General features: G+C 39.4%; 1 protein-coding gene across 2 annotated transcripts in view; it reads right to left on the bottom strand.

Annotated features, from left to right (window-relative positions):
* Dtd1 (D-aminoacyl-tRNA deacylase 1) overlaps positions 1-27,943 on the bottom strand; it is a 195,097-nt gene that overhangs the window by 140,204 nt on the left and 26,950 nt on the right. For both annotated transcript variants that reach the window (XM_046434867.2, XM_046434860.2), the window contains exon 4: positions 14,325-14,431. In XM_046434867.2, coding sequence (XP_046290823.1) covers positions 14,325-14,431 — 107 coding nt within the window. The remainder of the gene's footprint in view (positions 1-14,324; positions 14,432-27,943) is intronic.

Raw genomic sequence — 27,943 nt, 5'->3', positions numbered from 1 at the left:
AAAGAAATCATGTTTTAGAATAGTAATATTCAGTGTGGTACCACTTAGGTCAAGCACACTTTTGAACATACACAAGCACACACACATATACACACACATATACACACACATACACACACACACCTTGAATCTAACTCTAAGGGAACATCAGATAAGCCCAAATTGAAGGACAATCTTCAAAATAATACCTGTATTCTTCCAAATAATTAAGGTCATGAAAGTCAAAGAAAGACTAAAAAAACTGATCTCGATTAAGGACACTAAAGATATATAAAAAATGCAATGCATGATTCTGATCCTTTACTATAAAAGACCTTACTGGGATAACTGGAAAAATGTGAATGGGGTCTGAGGACTAGATGCTAGTAAAATATTAATAGTAATTTTCTGATTTTGATGTATATTTTGGGGTTCTATGAGAAAATGCCCTTGTTCACAGGAAATATACTATTGAGATCAGGGGTAATGGGGCATCAGATAAACAACTTACTCTTAAATGATTCCATCAAAGAAGTTCTCAATAATTTTCTTCCAATTTATTTGTAATAGAAATGTATCACACATTATATGTCATACATGAAAATTAGCTCAAAATGGATCAAAGACTTAAATATAAGAGCTAAAGCTATAAAACACTTAGAAGAAGACATAAGGGGAAAGATGCATGACTTTGGATTTGGCAATAATTTCTTAGACATGACATCAAAAGTACAGGCAACAAAATAAAAACTGACAAGTTGAAAATTTTTAAATTGTGTGAGCCAGGTGTGGTGTCATGCGCCTGTAATCCCAGCTTCTTGAAATACAGAGGCAGGAGGATTGCTTGAGCCTAGGAGTTCTGGGCTAGCCTGGGAAACAGAGCAGAAACCTGTCTCTTTACCAAAAAAAAGATGTGCATCAAAGGACCCTTCAACAGAGTGAAAAGGCAACCCACAGAATGAGAGTAAATATCTGTGAATCATATATTCGATTAGGACTTAATATACAGAATATAAAAAGAACTCCTAAAGTTCAATAACAAAAACACATACAACCCAATTAAAAAATAGGCAAAGAGGGCTGGAGTTGTGGCTCAGTGGTAGAGTGCTTGCCTTATACATGCGAGGCCCTGGGTTCAATCCTCTACACAACATAAAAATAAATAAAATAAAAGTATTATGTCCAACTACAACTAAAAAATAAATATTAAAAAAAATAAGCAAAGGGCATGAATAGACACTTCTCCAAATAATACATGCAAATGGTCAATAAACACATAATTTCCGAGATCAATACTCAAATAACTAATCAGTAGGAAATTAAAAATAAGAACCACAGTGAGATATACTTCACACCTATTATGAAGATTAGTATAAAAAATAAAACAGAAAATAATAACTGTTGGTGAGAATGTAAAAAAATGAGAACTCTGTGCCTTGCTGATGGGAATGTAAAATGGTCTAGACATTGTGGAAAATATTATGTCTGTTCCTAGAACAACTAAATTTTATGTATATAGAACAACAAAAATATATATGGGGGAGGAAGAGAGAGATGATTCAGCAATTCCATTTCTAGGAATCAAAAGGTCTTGAAGAGATATGTCAATGTTCATAGGAGCACTATTCACAATAGCTAAGAAATAGAAATGATCCAAAAATCCATGGATAAATGAATGAATACACATGGTACATATATAGAATGGACTATTATTCTGCCTTAAAAAGAAGGAAACTCTGACACCTGCTATGAACATAATGTTTGACATGGATGAATCTTGAAGACATTATGCTAAATGAAAAAAACACAGTTACAAAAGGGCAAATATTATGATTTCATTCATGTGACAGAGTAACCAAATTCAAAAACAAATGGTGATTTTTAGGAACTGGAGGGAAGAAAAAATGGGAAAGTACTGTTTAATAATAGATTGTTTCAGTTTTGCAATATAAAAAGAGTTCTGTAGAAGGATGGGCTAACGGTTGTACAATAATATGAATATTCTAATGACTCTGAACTGTATACTTTCAATGGTTAATATGGTGAACTTTATATTGTACATATTTTGTCAAAATATGTTTTATTAAGTCTGAAAGGAAATAGATAGCACTTAATCAATGTGCTCCCTCTGAGAATGACAAATTATAGGCAAAAGTATTTTTAGTACATCTTAAACTTCTAAACTTTTTTAAAGAATACTGATTTTATATATAATGTGTAACAAAAAATGATATAAAATGCTCTTTTATGGGCGCTCATGAGAAAAATAAAAGACAGGAAAAGAACTGTTTCTGTAAAAATGCCTTTCTACCCAGGAATACTATAAAAGCTTACTATTTAAAAATAACATTTCTAAATTGGTACTTTCCAGGTAATACATGCTTGCTTGCGTGCAATTTTTTAAAAATAATAATAATATAATAATAAGAGACTCTTCCCTAGGGAAAATAAAGGGGGTGAAGGAACAAAATGAAATTGGAGAGGGAAAAAAAAAAAGAATCCACAGAGCACAGGGCCAGATCTAGTCTGGATTTTGAAATAAAATTTTATAGAAATTGTGCTTATCCCCTGAAGGTTTCGTGACCTAACAATGACACCAACGGTTAATAATAGCCTTTGCCCTCCTTCTGCAGTCAAACAGCAATGCAATTCCTGAATGGAACCACTGCCTGAGGGAGATGATGGGTTTCATATTCCTGATGTGAAGGAGGCCTGGAAAATGGAAACAAGGCCACAAAGTTAGATCTTTCCATTACAGAGAAATTGAGGCTCCCGGGCTTCACTTTCATGATTAAAAATAGAAAAAGAAATTGACTGCACATTTTAAGGAAAGTAGTCAAAGGAATACAGTTCATGTGAAGAATCTCCACAGAAGTGCTAACATTGACCAAAAAAAAAGAACTAAGATGGTGGAATCAGGTAGGAAGTGCTACCATGAGACTCTGGACCTGCGACCAGCAGGAAGCATGTGGGAGTTCTCAGCAAGACAAGCTCCTCCAGTCCTGGACTTTCACTTCCGCTCTGCCTCTGGAGCTGCTGTGTCTCTTCTGACAATTACGTCCCATAATTTCCGAGATCAATGAACACCAGGGAACATACTTTTCCAAAAATAAGTCTTTTTTTCTCTAACAAGCTCCTGATTTAAATTTAGAAATTTTCCTTACAATGTTAGCTAAAATAGTATACATAAATCAAATTCAATATAAATGCTGTTTGTTGAGTTTTTTACAATATCCTTTTATAATTAAAGTTGGTTGGGGGGGGTTGTTTTGTTTGGGTTTTTTTTTTTCCATTTCATTTCATTTGGGTTTCCCCCCCCCCTTTGTGGGGGTAGAAAACTGGGTAATAGTTAAATATCTAGATTCATGCTAACCTCAGGGAGACAGTCTATGTCCCTGGAACTTTTTTGCATTTTTTTTAAACCCTGAGAGGTTTCTACTTTGTGCCTGGGCTTCCAATCCAGGGACAAAAATTACACCCCTTGATTTCAATATCTGATCTCATTCAATGTCTGACATTTATGCCATGGAATCCCTCCATCACACTGGCTGTAGAGGCAAAATGGGGTCTTTCTTGTAGCAAGCTGTAGGAGGTTAGACTTCACATTCTGCCCTATTGCTCAAGTCACAGAATGACAGAAATCAAACATAAGTCATTTTTGGAATAGCTCCATTGTGAGCGACAGAACACCAGAGGGATTAAAAGCCTCCAAAATATACCCAGAATCTCTCCACTTCTCACCCACCTGCTGCAGGAACCCCTCAATGCCGTCCCTGCCACCCATCCTGACACCACACATCCCACCCTTCCTAAGTCTAAACTACAATCTGGTCTCAGCCATCTCTGCAGGCACATGTCAGAGCTCTCATGTTCTAATAAATCTCCAAACCACCAGCAACAGAATCAAAACTCCTTATCCTGTCTGGCCTCTGAAATCTTGCTCCATCAAGCCCAGGTCACAGCTCTGGCCTCATTTCTTAACCCCTCCTTGTCACAATAACTATATCTGTATATTTACACACACACACACACACACATATACCACCCTGGAAAGAAAGGCTTCTTTCTAAGTCTGCAAAACTATTATTTATATGGAAACAAATTAAAAGGCTTGTGGCCCTCCTTCCACAGATCACCCAGACTCTGAGCTTGCTGGAACACATTCTTCTTCAAGTATGTCACTGGCTCCCTTCCCCAGTGCATGTATCTGAAGTAGCCTCTACCCCAACACCATTCTGTACATCTAGTCCTGTTTTATTTCTTAATATTAATCACAATTTTGCATGATACTTGTTTTTGTATGTTTCCCGATTAGTACATAAGCTCCATGAGGGCATGTCTTTGGTTCAGTGCTAGACCAGCACTGAGCAAGCACCCAATAGTACCTGTTGGATGAAGGATGCATAGGTGGTGGGTAACTGAGTGGACAGAGGGATGAGTAGACAGCCTGTTGGACATGGGGTGGATGGATAGTACATGAATAAACAAGTAAACTATCTGATGGATATCATGGGCTTTTATTCAAGAGCCCTACCTCTAGGGCATCTGTGACACAGCCCTGCAGTGGAGACTCAACGGCTAGGAGGTTACACCTGGATGGACACTGAGTAAGTAGGCGCTGTGAATGAAATGCTGTTAAAAGACAGGGAAGATGTCAACAGAGAGAGATAGGGAAGGAGCTCATTTCAGGTGGATGAACAGAAACTCCAAGGAGAAAAAAATCATGATGCTTATTCAAGAAATAATAAATAATCTTCAGGAAACTAGTCTACAATTCACTGTAGAAAGTTTTTGCCATGAACTTTATAGGTAATAACACACCACACAAAATGAACCTTTAACAATGTCCAATATGGGTTCAAAAGTAAATTATCAGACAACTGCTTATGGGAGCCTCAACGTTCATACATTTTATTAAATTGCAATCTCCATGCTAAGACATTGATCATCATTGGGTTTTTATTGTCATCTGATTAATATATCAGCATGAATGAGGCATTCCATGCCCAGTACGCCAAAAGCGAAGAGAACTATAAGTTACTCTTCAACTAAAAGTCTTAAGAGGCTCCACCACTACAATTAGCTTGGCCATTGAGAAATCCATATGTTGGGCTCTTAAGAAACAAGTTATTCCATTGGCACATGCTTCAATGTCACTCAGCAGAGTGGTCAGTCATCATTCACTAATGTATTGAACTGCTGCTGTTCTATTGGCTTTTTCCTGACACATCTGTAATTGTGTCGAGAATGCACCATGCTCTGGGGACATTTTCATCATTGCATGTATTGGGGAGGAGAGCAGTTAGGAGATCTGGAGGGGCGCTGATAAATGAGAATAGTTTCACATGTGACCTCAGTAATGAAGCCCAGCCATCTTGTTTCCTGGCAGCTGCAGAAGCACAGGTTGCAAAGTATTTTTAGACATATGGCAATGGGGAGGGGAGGGTGGTCCAGAAGAAACTAATGCCTAGAGTAGATAAAAATGGCAACATCAGATGTCCTCTGATCCAGCAGTTCTCAAAATTCACTGTGTTTAACAGAGCACACAGAGACCTGGTTACAAACATAAATCTGTTACTCTTCTGCACTCCACATCCAGATATTCCTGCAACTCTGGTTCAGAAAACCTGGGTGGGCCCAGGAATCCACATGTTAACAAGCACCGTGGGTGGTTAAATGCTAGGGGTTTCAATCCACCCCTTGAGGAATACTACTACAGCTCCTAGTGACTTTGATGGAGAGGGAGTAATATGTAATCCCAGCCTACAGCAGCCCCCAGCTCACCAGCATCTGCACTTGGGGTGGGGGGTATTGGCAAACATGACAGAAAAAGGTTCGTGCTCTCTCTCTCTCTCTCTCTCTCTCTCCTCCCTACCCCCGCCCCCCCTCGATCTCTCTCACACAAAAACACAATGAGCTCAAGGCATTTCCTGAACCCCTAAAAGCCCACTTGCTCCAATTAGCACCCCACTTGCCCATCCTAACATCCTCTTAAAAGATATAACTAAACTTAAAAAGATAAATGCCTTTTCAGTCATTAGACTGCAGCTAAATCCTAGAATTTTGGCAAACACCTCTGCATAGTCAAAGTGTTTTATCTATTGGGCAGACCTTTAAAATAATTATAGCAAAAACTGCATTTTTTAAATTTCTATAACTTCCAGACCATTTTTCTCTCTCCATTACTGATGCAGATATTTGAATGAGGTTTTCTACAAAACACCACTGAATGGCAACATTTTCTATAATTACTTAAAGACTATGAAGCTCCTGACAAATTACCTAAAAAGCTAAGAATTCCTAATTAAAATCTTGAGTGTCTGTAATAAATTATTGCTGTGCTCAATGTAAAAATCCCAAGGAAGGATAAACTTTACCTCCCTCCCTTGGGAATAAAAAGGATGCTGTTAATCTTTGGCAAGTCAAATCAGTAAAGGAAGGAGTTTGACTTTTTTAAAAAACATATCCACAAATGAAATTTAAAAATTAAAATAAGAATCTGCCCAAAACATACATATATATATATACATATATATATATATATATATATATATATATATAGAGAGAGAGAGAGAGAGAGAGAGAGAGAGAGAGAGACACAAATAAAGCCCTTAAACTTTAGGTGCCTAATTAAACATTAAGTGACTTGTACCCATTAATGTGCTGAAACATCTGTTTAGTTCTGGTGAATTTAGAAATGTTTTGGCAGAAAAGAAGTACATCATAGTTTCAAATGGATCAGCCAAGTTCCCATAGGAAGGAACAAACTCTTGTAAATTTTTGCAATTTCATTAATATATGCTATGGATTATAAGAAGGTAAGATGAAAGTCAGTTGATTGATCAATCTGTGGGTCCTCAAGCAGATAGATACACACACACACACACACACACACCCTGGAAAGGTTTCTTTTTAAGTCTACAGTGGACTAACAGGATATCTGTCTATATGGAAACAAATTAAAAAGTTCAAATAAAAAACAATTCCTGGGCAGTGTCCAACTAGGAAGAAGCCAGCCTGCTTGAAAATGTCTACTAGGTTCCTGCCTTTTCTACCAGTCAGATATTAATGCATGGGGCAGGCCTTCCCCCAAGCACTGACAAGGCATGGGTACAGATTCTGATTATCAGTGGCAGTGGACAGGGCTGAGGGAGGCCAGGAGCGCACTTACCCTCTATGCCCACCCCTCCCAGGAGTACTGTGCTGATTTTATAACTCACAGGAAAGCAGACATTCAGATGGAATGGATCAGAAAGAGGTGTGATTCCATACAGGTAAGAGGTCTGGCCAGGTGTCCCCAAAATCAGCATATCCACTTTGACACCACAACCAAGACTAAACAACAAAACTTATAATGAAGAAGTAACTAATAGGTTCCCCTTTTTTTGTTTTAGTAACACTTCAGTAAAAACAAGCCAAGAGTCTTAGTCAACTTTTGCTTTGTTGTGTTTTGTAGTACTGAAGATTAAGCCCAGGGCCTTGCACACACTAGGCAAGTGCTCTACCACTATGTCCCCCACTTTTATTTGATGAATTAATCTGACAAAATGAACCCATATGATTGGAGTAAATAACAGAATCTGAGTGCTATTTTGGCAACCAGACTTGCAAACACAGTTCCGTGGCAAGCCAACTACTAGGGCCTGGTTTAGGCAACATAATCACTGAAGCTAAAGTCAACCAAAATCAGGGAACTAGAATCTACAGTTTGAGTATTAAAAAAGAGTAAAAAACGGAATACATACGTACATTTAAACAAATGTCTATGAGGAGACTGGCATTAACATAATTTTTCCTTGTACTTAGCACACTTCATTAAATCTATCCCTCAAGCTGAAACATGCAGCCGTGGAGAGCGCATCTGGGCACCTGCAATGGGGATTTCCCACAGAAGCCACCTGTGTCCTTGTCTGTCCTCAGTGTCATCTCCTGGACTGCACAGTGCATATTATAAACAAATGAAACTTAATGGTGCTCTTTCCCCATTCCCTGCTCTGCCCCACTCATCTCCCTCAGGCCCTACAGGACCTATGAATGGCTCAGTCTGCACACAGGGTCCAGTCACAGAGATAGATGCTTGCTGAGAAGACAAGCATACAGAAAAAGATTATAGGCAAAGCAGTGGTGATATTCAGAAAAGCATAAAATCAGAAGCTTCACAAAATCAAAGGCACCGTTTTTCACTCAACTCATCCCAGTGATTTGCCAATAAACATGTGAGTTAACTTAAAGATGTGTATTTGAAAGTTCATTTTTTCAGCTCTTTTCAGTATTTCTATATAGTTAGGCTTTCAAGTTCACTCAATATACAGAGAACAAAAATAATTAATGGCAACATGATCAAGTATGTAGACCCTAGGCCTACCCAATTACTAAACACCCCTCCTCACTAAGAGAAACTCCCATTTGCTCTCACATACATGCAACCCCAATCATGTGAGGCCCAAGAAAATAGCTCCTGTTCAGAGGAAGGCCACTTAGGATTAAAACAAGAGCAAGAATAAGTTAATAGTAGGAATGGACTAGGTTGTTAAATCTTCCAGTATCTACCCACCTACTCACACCAGCAATCACACACTAGGTAATAATCAGGAGGTTCCTGCTGGAATGGTGTTCTTTCACAAAAATGCAACACAGAAAAGAGCTTCTGTCTGGCAGTTCTGCTACTACTTCTACACATTCCTTTTGGAAATATGTCCTTCAGAGCAAGAACATAATGCTCTTCTTCCAACTCTTTCTCACTGTCAGAACATATCATGGGACCCACACAGCAGCCTATAAATGCAACAGGCATGCTGCTGATGTAGTCATGGAAAACATGCACACACTACATGGCCAGTTCCATGCCTTAACTACATGGTTAAGGCAGGCAAACCACCTTTACCAGCCCATTCTTCACCACAATAGCTGCATCACTCATTGGCAAAGCTCGAAGACTCTCAAAATAAGAATCTGCCCCTGTTTGAAGTACAAGTTTAAGAACAATTACTGAAAATCCTCTCTTCTTTTCCTCCTAAAGGTCAGCTAAAATCTCTAGGCCCCTGGGAGGCCTTCCCAGCTCAGCACAACAGCAGTGGCATCAGCCTTCTCAGAACTCCAAACTTTCTCAGACAGCACAGCCACCACCTGCAAGGCACCATTCCTCATCAAACACCACTCTCCCAGGAACACTTCCCAAGGCACGGCAGTGAATAAGATGCAGGGAGCGTAAGTTTAGGAGTGGTGTGGACAAATGAGAAGCAAGGAAGAAAGATGATAACAGATAGTGTGAAGTCTGTGAAATAAACTACCAAGGCAGCATGACAGTGACTGGGGAAGCACCCTTGGGACTGAGAGGGTCAGAGAATCTCCTCTGAGGGGGAAACACTAGAACTGAGACAAGAGCCAGACAAAGAAAAGACTTGCTTGACCTGTTCTCAGATTGGAGAGGAGGCAAGAGAAGGTACAGAAGATGGAGTGAAAGATGTCAGAAACAGGACAGCCACAGATGCCGGGTTCCTGGGGCCTTGGTAAATGATAGGAAGGAACCTAAATCGTCATCAAAAAGCATTTGAAGGAAAAGCCTCAACTGCATGGCACTGTGACATTCCCTAAATTGTCTTGCATTGATATGCCGTTCACCATTACTGGCCTTTCAGGTTTATATTGCCCTAAATCTATTCCCAAAAGCAAGAACTGGGCGGCAGCATTTTTTTTCCTCTCTCTTATGGTGCCCAGCATACCATCATATCACAGAAAGACACCTGATGCATATATACACAAACACACATCCATACAGGCATACAAATACAAACACACATCTATATAGTGTTCATTTGTGCAGACGGTTTTTTTTTTTTTTTTTTTTTTTTAATATTTATTTTTTAGTTCTCGGCGGACACAACATCTTTGTTTGTATGTGGTGCTGAGGATCGAACCCGGGCCACACGCATGCCAGGCGAGCACGCTACCGCTTGAGCCACATCCCCAGCCCTGTGCAGACGGTTTTAAAAGCCTATATTTAAAAAACATCTGGCCAAAAGAACCATTTTTCTGTAATGTAGAAACTTGCCAAAAGAACCATTTTTCTGTAATGCAATTGAACCGTTCATAATATAATAGGGAAATAAAACACTTAGAATTAAAAGCTTGGTTGATAGAAACACATGTTTATCTATCAGTAAAACGAATTTGGCTGTTCTCTTCCTATCAACACAAAAGCAAGCCAAATAGCTATTTCCTGTAAAGGGAAGCCCCTCTATTGAAAAGGAAAAGAAAACCATAAGCAGAGGCCAGCACCAGTCACCAAGGCCTCTTCTATGCCTGCTTGCTGCCACCTACTGGAGAGCTGGAGGACAGAGACCTGTGCAAATTTCAGGTCAGAAAATGTATTAAAATAACTAAAATTGGACAATTGGTACATTTGAACAGAGACCCCACTATAGGATTCAGAAGCACCTAAAAGTAGTTTTTAACTTAATAAGTCAACACAGCATTTTAGAAGTTTGGACGTGCCTATTTGGATTTGTTTTCTATTTTTAGAGTTGTTTGGGTTTTTATTATATACACATCTCAGATGTAAAACATGATGTTTTGGTATACATAATAAAGTATAGTTAATTAAATTATTTATTCATAATCTTGCATAGGTACCTTTTTTTTCTGAGTCTCGAGAATACTTAAAATCTATTCTCATAACAAACTTCCAGTGTACAATATGATATTGACTACAATCCTCATGTAGTACATTACATCTCCAAATTTATTATCAAAGATAACTGCATCTTTAACCTAAATAAGAAAATAAGGGTAATAATTTAAAGAAATTTTAATATCCCAAAAGTTTAATGTATAACTAGCATTTCCAGAAAAATATTTAGAATGAAAAACAAAATGTTTGACTAACTAAAATTTTTCTAGAGCCAGTCAGGGTGACATATACCTGTATTGTCAGCTATTCAGGAGGTTGAGACAGGAGAATCACAAGTTCAAGACCAGTCTGGAAAACTTAGCAAGACCCTATCTCAAAAATAAAAAGGGCCAGGGGTGTAGTTCAGTGGTAGAGTACTTTCCTAGCTTATGCAAGTCCCTGAGTTCCAGCCCAGTACTGGAGAGAGGGAAAAAAGAAAAACCCAATGGGAATAAGATGGATGAGTGAGAGAGACTGACTGACTTGTCTGAGAGATGTCAGAGGGCTTATGCAACTCTGCTGAAGGTAGACTGGACAGGCTCCAAGTCCAGGCCAGTCTGGCTCCATAGGGTACATGCCCTTGCAGTTGTCACACAGGGCCCAATATGCACAGGAGTCCCTTGGTTTAATGCTCTGCTATCACCATCTTGAATTTTTTTTTTAATTTCTTCAGTCACATTGCCTTATTTCTCAAAATACCACAAAGTTTATAATCCTTAATTAAAAGAAGGAATTTTTCTCTAAGTTCCAAAGGAATATCAATATGAAGGATAAGAAAAAACAGGTTGCAGAGCTGGGGTTGTGGCTCAGTGGCAGAGCATTTGCCTGGCATGTGTGAGGCATTGGGTTCGATTCTCAGCACCACATATAAATAAATGAACAAAATAAAGCCCCATTTTTAAAAAATAAAGGAATTTCTTTTTAAAAATAGGAAAGAAAAAACAGGTTGCTACTTGGATCAAGTGGTACAAAGGAAACCATCTTAAAAATCTTGGTAACTTTTGTATAAGGGGACTCACTTTCATTTTGCACTACTCTGGCCCAGGGGAAGAGGCTGGCCTCAACACAGGAAGGGAAGCTCTACTACTACAGTGGGAGGAGGTGATAGAGAAGCAGGGTCAATGCCACCCACTGGCTTCTTTTTCTGAAAAGCGGAAAGAGCTATCTGCCATGATGAGCAAAAGTACAGACAAGGTGGAGAAGGTCAAAATTCATGTACGATGGAGAAATCTGACAGACTCCACCTTAACCAGGTATTAAGATTAACATCACCTGTAATAAAACAAATCAACATCATGTACTGTTGGGGCCTGATCTCCTGAAGTCACAGAGAATGTGCCCTGAAGAATCTTAATGCAGAGTTCCTGTTTATTAGCTAAAGCCAAGGAGGCTGGAATGCTGAACACGGCAGGATGGCAATAACTCCTCATGCTAGGTTAATTCTTGCAGGACACGACGACCCCAATTAAGGAGAAAAATAAGGCCCAACTGTACTTCCTGCACGTACTTTAGGTGTATGTTTCCTGGCATTTTATGAGAACATATCCTATTTTGTCTACTGGGGAAAATGTTTTCTTAGTACTAGCAAACAAGTTGGTTGTTTTCAATATGTAATGCCATAGTTAAGTCTTAACCTCACACTGCCCTATAAAAGATGTACTATGCAAAAACAAAGCAGCCTCCCCTGCTCCCCCCAATAAACAAACTGTCAGTTTTAGGACTCAGAGTCTTCATGCATAATCACAGGACCAAACATTCAGCAGTAGTTCATTTGCGGCATGTGCCTCCTGATATGATGCACTAAAGACACAAGATCACTTTTGTGCTATTTGATATTCCTCCCAAAATGCACAACACCTCAATGTAATCACAGAAAACCCAAATGGGGACACATTCTACAAAATAAAAGGCCAGCACTCTTGAAAAGTGTCAAAGTTTTGAAACACAAAGAAAGGCCAAGCAACCGTCACAGATGGGAAAAGAGAAAGGAGAAATGACAACTAATTGCCACATGGAATTTTGCATTATCCTAGAACAGAAAAAGGACAGTTAAAGAAACCTAGTGAAGGACTGGGGCTTGGGCTCAGTGTCAGACCACTTGCCTAGCATGTGTGAGGCACTGGGTTCTATCCTTAGCATTGCATTAAAAAAATAATAATAATAAATTAGTAAAATAAAGGCATATTGTCCATCTACAACTACAAAAAATTTTTAAAAAAAGAAACCTAGTAAATTTCAAATGAATCAATGTTAATTTCGATGACTATCATTCTACTACATTTATGAAAGACTTTGAAACTAAGGGAAGCTGGGTAAAGAATATATGGAACTTGGGCTGGGTTGTGGCTCAGTAGCAGAGCACCTGCCTGGCATGTGTGAGGCACTGGGTTCGATCCTCAGCACCACATAAAAATAAATAAAATAAAGAAATAAAGGTATTATGTCTGCTACAACTAAAAAAATAAATAAATAATATGTGAAATTGGTTTTTTTTCCAACTTTCTGCAAGCCTCAAATTATTTCAAAATGAAAAGCTTACATATTCATGTGGATTGTTTTCATTTGTGATTTTTTAAATGCTATTAATAATTCCAAGACCCTCAGTCACCACCTTGGAAGTCTAGCACTACTCCATCAGTCATTGATAGACATTTCTTTGTCAATACAAAGTGTCGGTAACAGAAAAGAAAGGTTCTAGTCCCCTTAAAAATATGTCTTTGTACCAATCAGAGCCACGAATTTCTACCATGTTTCTCCCACATGACAGCATCATTGCACAACATCCTGGCAAGGCACAAGGGAAGCAAAGAAGGAAGAACAGGAACAACCCTTTGGTTCCTACTTCTCTGCCCACCAGAGCCACACATCTCTATCAAATGAGTGCATTAATTAAAGCTTTTGAAAATGTGTTGCACACAACAAAACCATACAGATTGCAAGGACTATTTCGCATTTCCTTTCTCTATCTTAATTACGCTTTTGCTGAAATGTGGGTCATACACTGCTTTAGAAAAATGAGGATTTACAAAGAACCTTGGGTGGCACATCCACCCATTCCTGGCACAGAACCTGCTCCATGTAACTATTCTGAATGGGTGAATCTGCCAGAGCTGTGGCTCTGCTGCCACCCAGTGGCAAGCAGATGTCATGGCACTTAGCCCAGGAACATCCCAGAGGAAGAACTAAGGACATTTTTTTGTGTTGTCCCAGCCGACCACATCTCAGGAGTTAACAATGCAAACATGAATTCTTGGGAAGATAGGTATTAAAATAAATATGAGAGCCAGGTACGGTGGCACACACCTGTAACCTCAGCATCTCGGAAGGCTGATGCAGGAGGATCACAAGTTCAAAGCCAACCTCAGCAACTTAGCCAGGCACTTAGCAACTCAGCAAGACCCTGTCTTTAAATAAAATATTAAAAAGGGGTGGGGATGTGGCTCAATGGTTAAGCACCCCTGGGCTCATTCCTCAGTACCAAAAAATTAAATAAATAAATATATACATAAATATATAAATAAATAAATAGTGATGGGGTTGAAATATATAAATAAATAAACAGTGACAAAATACTTCGTCCAACTTAAGACTGAGGACTGTTCCCAAGTCTAAATCAAAGCCAAGACATGTTACTGGTACCCAGGAGACTGACCTAGGCCCCTAACTTCAGGCTTACCTGCTTTGGGTCAGAGGTAGCAGCGCCAGGAGCAGGGGATTCCAGTTCTATGGTCACAGGCCCATCATTCTGAATGTGTACCTGCATATAGGCACCAAACTTGCCATCTGAAAGAACAATTCAAATAGTTTTAGAGATGGAGATCCAAGGCTACCCTATCTACAGAGCACATCTATGTCAATGGAATCTGAAACCTGAGCCGTAGCACCAGCCAGTCAACACAGCACAAGATGGCTGGCCCCCGAATGAGGGAAAGGCAAGTTTAAACAGCAAAAGCTTCCACATCCCAAAAGACTTGGCAAGAAAATAAAGGTCTGGTAACACCAAGGGAGAGAAGAATGGGGGCAACAGCATGTAACAAGGCAGGAGGGTAAACTGGCCTGACCACTTTGGGAGGTAATCTTAGCACCCTATCTAGTAAGGCCCCTCCACCTCCAACCATGGACAGCCGCTCTGCTCTCAGGCCTGCTGGATTCAGGCTGACCTCATGCCCTGGGGTTTCTCAGATACCAGACCCAACCTCAAACTCAGTAACCTCTGAAGCTTCTGCTCCTACCACAACCCCACAATTTTCACCACTGATTCTTTCCCACCTAGTTTCCTCTCTCCAATGATCCTTAATCTCAGAGTGACTTAACAAAGTGGGCACATCAATTCTTGGTCTTCTTGGGCCCACAGTAAGTAAGTAGTACTGTAAATTGTACTAGAAGCACCCAAGCTGTCACCACTTTTATATGCAAAATTACTCCAGTTCCTTCCAGGGAGCCAAATGTGCCCAAATACTGATGACTTTTCGTGACCTCCTATCAGATTAAAATGGCCATTCAAACTAGCAGAGCTTTTGTTTTACCCATGTCAGATTAGCTAAAAAGACATCAGCTGGGAAGGAAATCATGTGTTTAATTGCATGCTAAAATTATGGCTACAATTAGTGGCAAATTTCAGCCGCTGCACTCCTTAGGGAGGCTGAAGGCAGACTCAGGAGGAAAGGAATTATTTCCGACCTTGAATTTCTGTTGCCAGGATATACGGCAATGCTTCACGGTGTTTATCATTTCAAGTAGCAAGAAATTTATTTTCTTTTCCTGTTTTTCTTCAGTTAACTACAGAACTATTATCTGAATTTCCATTTGTACACACAATAAATCCAAAGACATGTTTTAAGAGGCCTTAAACCGGTAACATTTTTTTCCAGTCCAGATCAAAGGGTAAAGTCTCCAAGAAAAATTAGACTGGCCAGAGAAAATAAATATATTTTTTAAAGTAAAAGACAAAAACATAGCTACTAAACTACATCTGGGCTCCTTCAATGATATAATCAAGTTGTTCTTAAATACAAGTCTCAGGGTTCCACCCAGGGCTGCAGGATAATCACATGTCAAACACATTTATGCCACATGTTTCAGGCAGGAAGACTCCCAGCTGGGGTCCTAGCAGCCACAGGCTGGTCTCCAGCAACAGCTGTCTGAGCACACCCCCAGCACCCCAGCTCCCCAGCTGGAAGGTGGCACCTCACTACAGGATTCACCACTTACCTGCAAAGGCTAGTGCCCTCGCCCGTTTGGACAATGCCAGACTGGCTTTCCCCGCTCTCCAAAAAGACCCACAAACCTCCTCTCCCTGGTTTTGTTTATTCCAGGACAACAGCAGGACAATCATCCTGGGGCAGTTAGGAGGTGAATGTAAGAGTACAGTGAGCATGTAGGAAGTCTCAGTCACTATTATCATCACACCTACCACTGTCCCTGGTGGCACTTGGGCAACTGGGGACAGCACAAAAAAACTATAGTAAAACAAGCATGCTACTGAAGAAAAATGGGAAAAATTAAAGGGGTGCACTGTTGCTTCTTGGCCCAGTTGCAATCAAGCCCATTTTCTCTCCAGAGCAAGGGCATGACCTGCTAGGGCTCAGCCTACCTCCGAGGACTGTTAGGGAACAAGGAGACTCGGGTTAGCCTATCTGAACACATCCCTTAAAAGCAGCTCTTAACTACCAAGGAGGCACCTCACCACCCAGGCTTCGTCTCTGTTCTGTTTTCAATGTGTCTTGTACACGCTGAACCTGAGCAGGGAAGAAGGGGTTACTACTGGAAACCCCAATACTGGATACACAGGCCGGGGACATGAAGAAATCAAGCAAAGGAGTGGCATTGGCAGGGAGCTCAAAATAAGTCCTTGGCCATGCTAGGGTCACCACCCAGCAGCAGGAACTTGATGTGGACATGCAGGATTAACCCAGAGAATGTGGGAGTGACCCTGTGGGCTGCTGGCCTCTGAGACGGCTCTGTCCTCAATCAGAGCTCCTTTTATGGAGACAGGCGTGCTCCTTGGCATTCCCAGAGGATGTGGCCAATGCCAGTGTACCACACAGGGACAGAGATCCCATCACAGTGGCAGATGCCAGCTCCAAGGGGCCTGGAAGGAAGAGGCAAAGGCTCTGCAGGATTCAGCAGAGACCAGAGTCCCTAGAAAATATGTTCCTCAGAGACTCAACTGGGAAGATCAAATCTGGCAGCAAATGGGAACATTATAGACCCTTTAGGCATTGACAGCTAAGTTTCTCAGAATGTGAACACCCCACTAGGTGGACAGCAGGAGAACCACGGTCCAATTCCATTCCATATGGTCCTGGAGGGGTCTGGAATTGCGATCCTGGAATTTTGTGGCTTCTCCCCAGACTCTGGTCTCCTCATCTTCCCCCACCCCCCACCAGCTTTTAGAATAGCTTTTATTTTAATTTATTATGTGCATAAAAGGAAAAAAGCAAAGAACAAAGTCATCCAATTATAAGCAGCTTAGGTAGATGTATCCCTCCAGGTCATTCATATACATACGCAACATCCCATTTTGTGTGACTCAGATTACAATGTGTATCATGCTTTTCCACACACCATGAATATTCACCAATTCAAAATCCCAAAGCTACATGAGTATTTTTGATAGCCAAGAATACCAACTCGATCTGTTACATGGTCTGCTTGGCTCCACAGAGGTTCAACCATTTGAGGGAGATACCACCACAGGGCAGAATTATGCTACCTTGATGGTCCTGGCCTGGAACATCAAGGTACTGGGGAAGGGACAGGCCCTGTGGCCCAATACCAAAAATGCCTAATCACAGGAGACCAAGGGTACCTGTCTCAAGGAGCCAACCTCAATCCCAAACCTAAGAACTAAAAACAAGGTGCACTAACAGAAACAAATATTTGAATGGGAAAGACCTAGGACCAAAATTTACCTTCAACCAAGAGATAAAATTCCCAACTAAGCTTAAATTCTGAGGTCTTGAATTCAGGACCATCAAGGCAGCATAATTCTTGCATAAATGGAGATTCAAGGCAAGGTTTTCTCTGACCATCAGGCTTTGCTCAGGCATCTCTAGCTTGCCTGGGCCTGGCATTACTGTGCCTCAGGTATCTTTGTAGGAGGCTAAAGTCGGCCTGGTCTTCTAATGGAGACACAAAGGAACCTGTGCAGGGATACTGCAGTGTATGAGGCTCCAAAGGACCTACAAGGATATTTGTGTGACACAGCTTAGACACAACTGCTGAATAAACCCAGACTTGACTAAGCTCTCCATCAAGAGCAGCCAAATAAGAAACCAGGTAGGGTCAGGGGCAGTGGTGCATGACTGTAATCCCAGTGACTCGGGAGGCTGAGGCAGGAGGATTGCAAGTTCAAGGCCAGCCTCAGCAAATTAGTGAGACCCTCAGCAACTTAATAAGACCATTTCAGAATAAAATATCTTTTTTTTTTAAATGCAGGGTATGTAGCTCAATAGAAAAGAGTCCCTGAATTCAATCCCCAGCGAAAGAAAGAAAGAAACAAGCCAGCCAACTAACCAACCAACCAATAAGGGAGGTGGCTTCTGAGTTCACCAGGTCATAGGATTTGATTTCAGACTTAAATTCCTCTGGACTTGATTAAGATACAGAATTTAACCTTGGCCTGTAATTTCTCCCTGGGACTATGACAACAGGAAAGGATCTACATTCAAATTCAGTGCACATCCATGTTACTGTCATTTGATGAGCTTCTCACATATCTTATTATTCCACTGTATTAAGATATATTACTTAACCTCACTGCAGAACCACTGCGGGGCTGGGCTGGGCTGGGCAGAGTGGCTGGAGGCAGCACGGAAAATGGCCTAAGGAACACATCCTCACCGTAGGAGCAAAGTGGCCTTGAGGGGCTTCACAGCAGGGTTTTGACCCAGGTCAGAGCTTCTGGAGGCAAAAAACATACAGCAGAAGCAACCCCAGAGAAGTTTCAAGGTGGACTGGGAAGACTAAAATGACAACCCTCCCCTGAGCAGGGAACCACCACAGCCAGAGTGAGCCTCTGCTCAGAACTACCTTCCACCTGCTCCTATTCCCATCCAGGAGGAGAGCCACAGTCCTCAGAAAGGCACAGAACTCTCTTCACTGCACCCCCCTCTACACACAAACACACACACACACACACACACATACACAGTTGTTCTAGTCATTACTGTTGAGACAATGATCCTTAAAATCGTTCCCATCTTAAAAGTATGTTACCACTGCAGCATAAACTTCTGTGGGGAGGTGGCTCACTCAGGCTGCAGTATTGGGCACAGCTTGAAGGAAGACCCAGCTGGAGGCAGGACACCCAGGAACAGGCTGTCAGAATCATTCAGATGAGAAACAATGACAGCTTGGGCTGGGTGCCTGCAGCAGAAGTGGCATCCTGTTCCCAGATTCTGCATGTGTGTCAAAGGGGAGGCTGAGAGGATCTGCTGATGGACCAGACTTGGGGAAGAGGAATCATGCAAAACACTGAAGTTTGGGATCACAAGTTCATTTATTAGAACACTAAATGAAATAAGGAACTAGAAAAAGAAATCAAATAAACCACACAAGAGAAAGTGAAGATGATGAAATCAAAGAGTGAAGACCAAAGCAAAACAATGAACTAAGAATGCAAAAAAAAATAAATAAATAACTAGACTTAATGAATTAACTAAAGAGCTAGTTTTCTGAAAAAATATAAAATCCTTTGGGGGGAAGAAAATGCAACTAAACTACAATAAGAAAGAGATATGATTCTAGATATAGAGATCTTTCTAAATCATTTTTTAAAAATCTATAAATTGGGCTGGGAATGTGGCTCAAGCGGTAGCGCGCTCGCCTGGCATGCGTGCGGCCCGGGTTCGATCCTCAGCACCACATACAAACAAAGATGTTGTGTCCGCCGAAAACTAAAAAATAAATATTAAAAATTCTCTCTCTCTCTCTCTCTTTCTCTCTCTTTAAAAAAAAATCTATAAATTATCTTCAAGTAAACTTGAAATCCAGATGGGATGTAGACTATGGACAAAAGAATTTGAGGGGTGCTAGAAAACTGACCAACACAATAGCCAAGGAAGTCCAATCCTCAGGGTTTTACTAAAAAGTTCTATTAGAGCCAGGAGCGGTGGCGCACACCTATAATCCTAGCAGCTTGGGAGGCTGAGGCAGGAGGATCGTAAATTCAAAGCCAGCCTCAGCAAAAGCAAGGCACTAAGCAACCCAGTGAGACCCTGTTTCTAAGTAAAATACAAAATAGGGCTGGGGGTGTGGCTCAGTGGTCCAGTGGCCCTGAGTTCAATCCCCAGTATCAAAAAAAGAAAAAAAGTTCTATTAGTACAAATAATTCTTGTGTCATTTAAATTGGTCCAGACAATAGAAAAAGATTACAAGCTTTCTAATTTATTCTACATGGCTAGTATTGCCCTACCATTGGACATGAATATAGGGGAAAAAAGTGCAGGCCAATTTCAATTTCTCCTTTGAATACACAGGCAAAAGTTCTACATGAACACTTGAGAAATCTCTTACAGGCATATGCCATAGCCAATAAAGGTTTAATCAGCATGCTGATGATCAGGAAATATATTCAGTAAGTTAACCCTTAGAGGAAAAAAAAAGTCTGGGAAAAAAATCAACTTCCATTCCTCTTTAAAAATAAAGCTCTTACTTAAAGAGCATGGGAAAGCCATTTCTTTAACTTTAAAATGACCACATAGGAACCTCTTTTTCCTAGAGTCACATGCAGATAAAGTATCCTGAACAATCTTCCTCATCTCCCAAAGCAGCAAAGCAAAACATTTTTTGTTGGATGTGGGGGAAAAGGTACACTCATACATTGCTGGTGGGACTGCAAATTGGTGCAACCACTCTGGAAAGCAATATGGAGATTCCTCAGAAAACTTGGAATGGAACCATCTTGACCCAGTTATTCCACTCCTGTATATACCCAAAGGACTTAAAATCAGCATACTACAGTGACACAGCCACATCAATGTATATAGCAGCTCAATTCACAATAGCGAAGCTATGGAACCAACCTAGGTACCTCTCAACAGATGAACGATTAAAGAAAATGTGGTATATATACACAATGGGATATTACTCAGCCATAAGGAAGAACGAAATTATGATATTTGCCAGTAAATGGATGGAACTGAAGACTATCATGCTAAGTGAAATAAGCCAATCGCCAAAAACCAAAGGCCAAATGTTCTTTCTGATATGCAGATGCTAACACACAATAAGAGAGGGGGGAGAAGGAAAGAATAGAAATTCATTGGATTAGACAAAGGGGAATGAAGGAAAGGGGGAATGGGAATAGGAAATACAGTAGAATAAATCAGACATAACTTTCCTATGTACATATATGAATACACAACCAGTGAAATACCACATCATTGTCAACCACAACAATGGGATCCTAATTAGAATAAGTTATACTCTGTGTATGTATAATACGTCAAAATATACTTTACTGTATGTATAACTAAAAAGAACAAAATTTTTAAAAAGCAATACTTTTTTAATGGGGCTGGTTAAACAAATATCTCAAAACTGTTGCGAAGACCATGAGTGGAGACTATCAGAATGGGTGACAGGGTGTAGAATTACAAGATATGTGTATAGTCTCAAAGCATCTCCATACAAAACATTTACCAACTACAGAGAGGACAACAGTAACTTGACAGGGAGAAACATATGAAATAATGAGACACGTGGACATCATGTACCCCCTGATATAGTGCCCTAAGAAGAGCACAAGATTACTTTTGCAGCGTCCCTGCCCAAAATGCATAACCCCAACCCAATCATGAGAAGACACCTGGCAGCTGCACACTGAAAGGTATTCTACAAGGAATTGAAAAATTAAGTAACTCATCAAAAGGAATTTGGTAGGAAAGACTAAGACTGGGGAACCATCACATATTGGGGAAGACTAAAGAGATGTATCAACCAAATGCAATATGGAATTCTGGATTCAATCCTGGGCCAGAAAAAGGATATGAGCAAAACCCATATTAAGTCATAATAAGTTCAGTCCTAATGAGTTATCAATGTTATTGCCCTGGCTTTGATAACTGTGTAAGATGTTACCAAGGGAAGCTAGATTAAAGTATTCTATGTGCGTGACTTTTCTATAAGTCTAAATGATTTCCAGATAAAAAGTTTGAAATATAAATACTTACCAAAAATGTTCCAGCCAGCCAACATTTTAGTTGGTTCAATTGAAAGTAGGTTTTTGTTCTATTTCATTTTGGCTTTAGTTTTGTTTTGCCTAAGCCACTAAGCCACTGGCATGACCACCAACTGAGATGGAGAAGCCCACAGATGTCATGGTCTAGGTCAGGAAATAAGAACATGAGTTCAGTGTAAGACATGCTAAATTTGAGAGATCTCTTCAATGCCCAAGTGGAGGTAGCCAGGAAGATGGGTCCGAGTGTGGGTATGGGAATCCAGCCTAGAAAGAAAAAGTTTGAAGTCATGACATGCAGATGATCTTCAAAGCCAAAAGACTGGACAAGATCACCACAGACTGAGTGTAAATGAGGAAAAGTCAAAGAACTGAGTCCTCCAAAGTTAAAAAGATAAGGGTGGCAGGCGATGGGGGTGGGGTGTGTCAGGGTGTAGCTCATTGGTAGAATACCTGCCTAGCATGTGCAAGGCCCTGGGTTCCATCCCCAGCACAGAAGGATAAGAAAGATGAATAGGACAGAAAGAAGAGAGAGAAAGAAGAGGAGGAGGCAGAAGAAGGAAGAGGTAGAAGAGACACTGTTATCAGGGGCATGGAGACTGAAAAGAAGCTATCAGTGAAGTACATGAAAGAAGTGGAGTGTGGAGTCTTTGAAGTCCAATGAAGATATTTTTTCAAGGAAGGAGGAAGTAACAGATCAAATCCCGCTGGTGGGACCAATGAGCTGAAGACCAAAAAACTGACTCAACAAAGAGAAGGGCCAGAGCCCTGTTCAAGGGCAGTTCTGGGGGAAGAGCAGAGCAAAGACTGGTTGGAGTGAATTTCTGAGAGAATAAGAATTAGAGACTGACAGTTTACAAAGCCTGTGGTGCACTGGAGCAGAGCATGGGGAAGAGCTAGAAGGAAAGGTGGGACTCTGAGAGGGTATCCCTAAACTGGAAAATGAACAGCATGTTTACAAGTAAAAGGGAACAACACAGGAGAAGAACAACAACTGACTCAGGAAAAAGGGAAAGATATCCCAGTTTTGATGTGCAGTACAAGGGTCAGCCACTGGGTGAGTCCTGGGCATATGCTGGCAGGTAGAGTTGGGGGAACTTTTGGAAGTTCTCTTCCAGTTTTCTCAGGGAAATAAATACAGTCAATAGCGAAGGGAGAAAATGAGAGATGGGGTACTGGTAGTTTGAGGAGAGAGAACAGGCACAAGGAAGAGCAGAATGAATGAACAGGTCAGTGTATTACAATTCCTCGGCAGTGCCGTAATTGCAGGGCATGGTCACAACTTGAGACTAGTTGGTGATGATGTTTTCTTCAGCCACATTCAACTGTACAGGTGCAGATGCAGATGCAGAGCAGACAGAGAACTGTATTAACCAGGGCTGGAGTTCGGCCAACCAAGGCCAACAAACCTTAAATAAACTTTGTAAGAGAATATGCTAGAACAGGATTAGCAACATGGAACATAGAATTTATGCATCTATGAACATAAGGCATTCCAAATAAAAATAACATAAAAAAATAACATAAAAAAATAACATAATAAAAGTAGATAAGCTGGTTTTAAAATTCATCTAGAAAAATAAATACTTAAGAATAGTTAGGAAAAATCTAAAGAGTAATGTGGGAGAGTTCACTTTATTTGCTATGAAAACAATAGTAAAGCAACTCAGTATCAAAAATAGTTTGTCTTCAGCATATACACAGAGAAAAAGAACAGAAAAGAAACACAATGTAAATGTTCATAAATACATGTAAGAATTTAACATGAGATAAAGCCAGAATCTCAAATTAGCACAGGTAAAGATGGTATTTACAATAAATGGCTTGGGAAACCATGTAGTAAACATCTGGGGGAAAAAAAGAGAGAGAAATATTGAATCCATGCTGAACATTTATACAGAATAAACTCCAAAGAGACTGAAGATTTAAAATTTTTAAATGAAAGTATAAAAGCACTAGGGGGAAAATGGCTTAATTTCTTTATAACTTTTGAGTAAAAAATATCATAGGTATGCATAATAGGAAACTAAAATTCAAAATCCAGAAGACATTTCAAAAACTTGATTATCAACTACTAAAGGATCAAAATTTTCTGACCAGCAAACAAGCCCTTAAGCAAAGCCAAAGGACAAACAATAAAATGGTGAAAAACACTTGCAATTCAACATATATAAAAAGCTCGCAGAAATAAAGAACCTAACAAATATCAGTAGAAAAATGGACAAAGCACAAGAACAGCTGATGGAAAAAGAAATACAAAACACTCCAATATCTTAAAAATGTTCAACCACACTCTGCAACAAGAGGTCTGTTAGACCCTGGGATCAATCCCTAGTTCACAATGCACACTGTTGACAAAGTTAGGAGGAGTAGGACAGTCTCACACACTGCCAAAAGGAACAACACCTACCTAGCACTATCTATTAATCCCATTTCCAAGAATTTGTCCTACAGGTGTATCCACACATGAAGTGGTGTATGTATAAATTTATTCAGTGCATCAATGGGGTTTTTTTATTTTTTTTAAATAAATGACAGCAGAATGCATTATAATTCTTGTTACACATATACAGCAAAATTTTGCATACTTCTAATTGTATATAAAGTATGTTCACACCAATTCGGGTCTTCACACATGTACCTTGGATAATGATGTCCATCACAATTCACCATCCTAGAAAAGGGCAGCACTTCCAAACTCATTCTATGAGGCCAATATCACCCTGATTCCAAAACCAGGCAAAGAAACATCAAAGAAAGAAAACTTCAGACAAGTATCTCTAAAGAACATAGATGCAAAAAATTCTCAATAAAATTTTGGCAGATCAAATACAAAAACATAGCAAAAAGATTGTGCACCATGATCAAGTGGGATTCATCTCAGGGGTGCAAGGTTGGTTCAACATACGGAAATCAATAAATGTGATTCATCACATCAATAGACTTACAGATAAGAATCATATGATCATCTCAATAGATGCAGAAGAAGCATTTGACAAAATACAGCACCCCTTCATGTTCAAAACACTAGAAAAACTAGGAATAACAGGAATATATCTCAACATCGTAAAGGCTATCTATCTATGCTAAGTCTCAGGCCAACATCATTCTATGGAGAAAAATTAAAGGCATTCCCTCTAAAAACTGGAACAAGACAGGCATCACTTTTTTTTAAGAGACAGAAATTAAAAACAACCCAGAGTCCAACAAAGCAAGTATTAAGTAAGCTAGGCTATGTTCCTGCCATAAACACTCCACAGCTGCTAAAAAAGAAGAGATATGAGGAAGTCTCTATTAACTGATATGGTGGAAAGAATCTCTAGGACATACTGTGAAACGCAAGATGTAAAACAGCATATTATATATTATCTTCTGCATTAAAAGAGATATATATACTTATATCTGCTCACATTTGCATAAAAACACTGGGTGGATAGAAAAAAGTATTAAAGCAAGGGAAACAGATTGGACAGGGACAAAAGGAACAGTAAAACTTCCTAATGAGGACCTTTTAATATCATTTTGATGTTTGAACTACCTGATCATATCATCTATTCACATTGATTAGAAGAAAAAATTTGGAGAAATCCCCAATAGTGTGGTACTGGTATATGGGCAGACATATAGAATAATGAAACAGAATTGAAAGTCCAGAAATATATCCATACATATATTTGATCACTTGATTTTTGATAAGGGTACAAAAACCATTACTGAGTGGTGATAGACTTTTCAACAAATGGTGATGGGATAACTGGATAGATACATCCCCCATAGTGAAGCTAAATCCTTACCTCACACCATATATAAAGTTAACTCAAAATGGGTCAAAGACCTTAATGTAAGAGTTAAAACTATAACTTTGTGAAGAAAACATAGGGTTCATCTTCAAGACATTGTAATTTGGCAAGGGTCTTAGACATAACACCAAAAATATCTAAGCATCAAAAGGAAAAAATAAACCAGATTTCATCAAAATTAGAAACTTTTGAGCAATAAAGAATACTATCAAGGAAGTGAAAAGACAACCCATAGAGAGGAAGAGAATATTTGCAAATCATATATCTGACAGAGTTCTAATATTTGGAATACATAAATCACTATTACAGGTTGGGCGTGGTGGTGCATGCCTGTAATCTTAGTGGAGGCTGAGGTAGAAGGATTGTGAGTTCAAAGCCAATCTCAGCAATTTAGGGAGGCCCTAAGCAACTCAGCAAGAGCCTGTTTCAAAATAAATATAAAAAGGGCTGGGATGTGACTTAGTGGTTAAGTGCCCCTGGGTTTAATCCCTTGTACAAAAAAAAAAAAAAAATTACTATTACAATTCCACAACAAAAAGAAACAACACACAATTTAAAAATGAACAAAGGACTTGAATAAACATTTCTCCAAAGAAGAAATACAGGAGGGGCCAAGGTGGCTCACAGAGGATCTTTTAGGGCAATGGAACTATTCTGTATGTTACTGCAATGGTAGATATATGTCATTATACATTTGTCCAAACTGGAGAATGTATGGCACCAAGAGTGAGCTCCAATGTAAATAATGGACTTTGGTTAATGTATCATTTTAGCTCATCAATTGTTTAACAATTTTATCAAACCAATGCAAGATGAAAAGGGGGCATGGGGAGATATACAGGAACTCTATAATTTTTGTTCAATTTTTCTATAACCTAAAACTACTTTTAAAAGTTTATTAACTTTTTTTAAAAATAAATTGAGGGCTGGGTTCATGGCTCAGTGGTAGAGTGCTCGCCTAGAATGTGCAAGGCCCTGGATTCTATCCTTAGCACCACATAAAAATAAGTAAATAAAATCAAGGTATTGGAGCTGGGGTTGTGGCTCAGTGGTAGACTGCTCACCTAGCACACGTGAGGTACTGGGTTCAAACCTCAGCACCACATAAAAATGAAATAAAGATATGTGTCCACCTACAACTAAAAAGTAAATATTTAAAAAAAAAAAAAAAAAAAAAAAAAAAAAAAAAAAAAAAAAAACAAGTTATTGCATCCAGCTACAACTAAAAAATAAAATTTAAAAATTAAATAAATAAATAAATAAACTGATACAAGAGGGGGAAAAAGAAGATATACAAATGACTGACAAGCACATGAAAAAATGCTCATATCAATCATCATTAGAAAAATGCAATTAAAACCACAAAGATGTACTACTCCTTACCCATTAGGATGCCTATAATTTAAAAAAAATAATAGGTGTTGGCATGAATACAGAAAATTGAACTCCTCACACATTGTTGGTAGGAACATAAAATGGGTCAGCCACTGTAGAACAGCTTGGTAGTATCTAAACCACATGATCCAGCAATTTCACTCCTAAATATATACCCAAAAGAATCAAAACCAGGTATTCAAACAAAATGTTTATAAATGTTCCAGCAGCATTATTCAAAATAGCCAAAAGGTAAAAACACCCAAATAACCATAAATGAATGAATGAAATGTGATATAATTATGCATGGAATGTTATTCATTAAAAAGAAATGAGGGGGCTGGGGTTGTAGCTCAGTGGTAGAGCGCTCACCTTGCATGCGTGAGGCCCTGGGTTCAATACTCAGCACCACATATAAAATAAATAAATAAATAAAAATATTGTGTCCATCTACAACTAAAAAAACATTTTTTATTATTGTTCAAAACATTACAATGCTCTTGACATATCATATTTCATACATTTGATTCAAGTGGGTTATGAACTCCCATTTTTACCACGTGTACAGATTGCAGTAAAAATACATTTTTAAGAAAAGAAAGAAATGAGGTACTGATACATGCTATAACATGTAAGAACTTTAAACACATTATGCTAAGTGAAAGAAGCCAGACATAAAAGGCCACAGAGTATAGTTCCATTTATATGAAATGTAAGAAACAGGTAAATCCAGTAACTGAAAGCAGATTACTGGTTGCCAGGGGCTAGGGACAGGAGAGAATGAAAAGTTGACTGTTAATGGGTATGGCATTACCTTTTGGGGTGTATGAAACCAGACAGTAGCAATGGTACACAGCATTATGGCTATATTAAATGTCATTGAATTTATACTTTTAAATGGCTAATGTTATATAATGTGCATTTTACCACAATAAATAA

Source organism: Marmota monax, unplaced genomic scaffold, assembly GCF_021218885.2.
Source record: "Marmota monax isolate L192 unplaced genomic scaffold, Marmota_monax_Labrador192_F-V1.1 WCK01_AAM20220418_F8-fsc00005, whole genome shotgun sequence".
Lineage (NCBI taxonomy): Eukaryota > Metazoa > Chordata > Mammalia > Rodentia > Sciuridae > Marmota > Marmota monax.
Note: the sequence above shows the minus strand (reverse complement) of the source record. Positions and strands in the feature narration are given on the sequence as shown.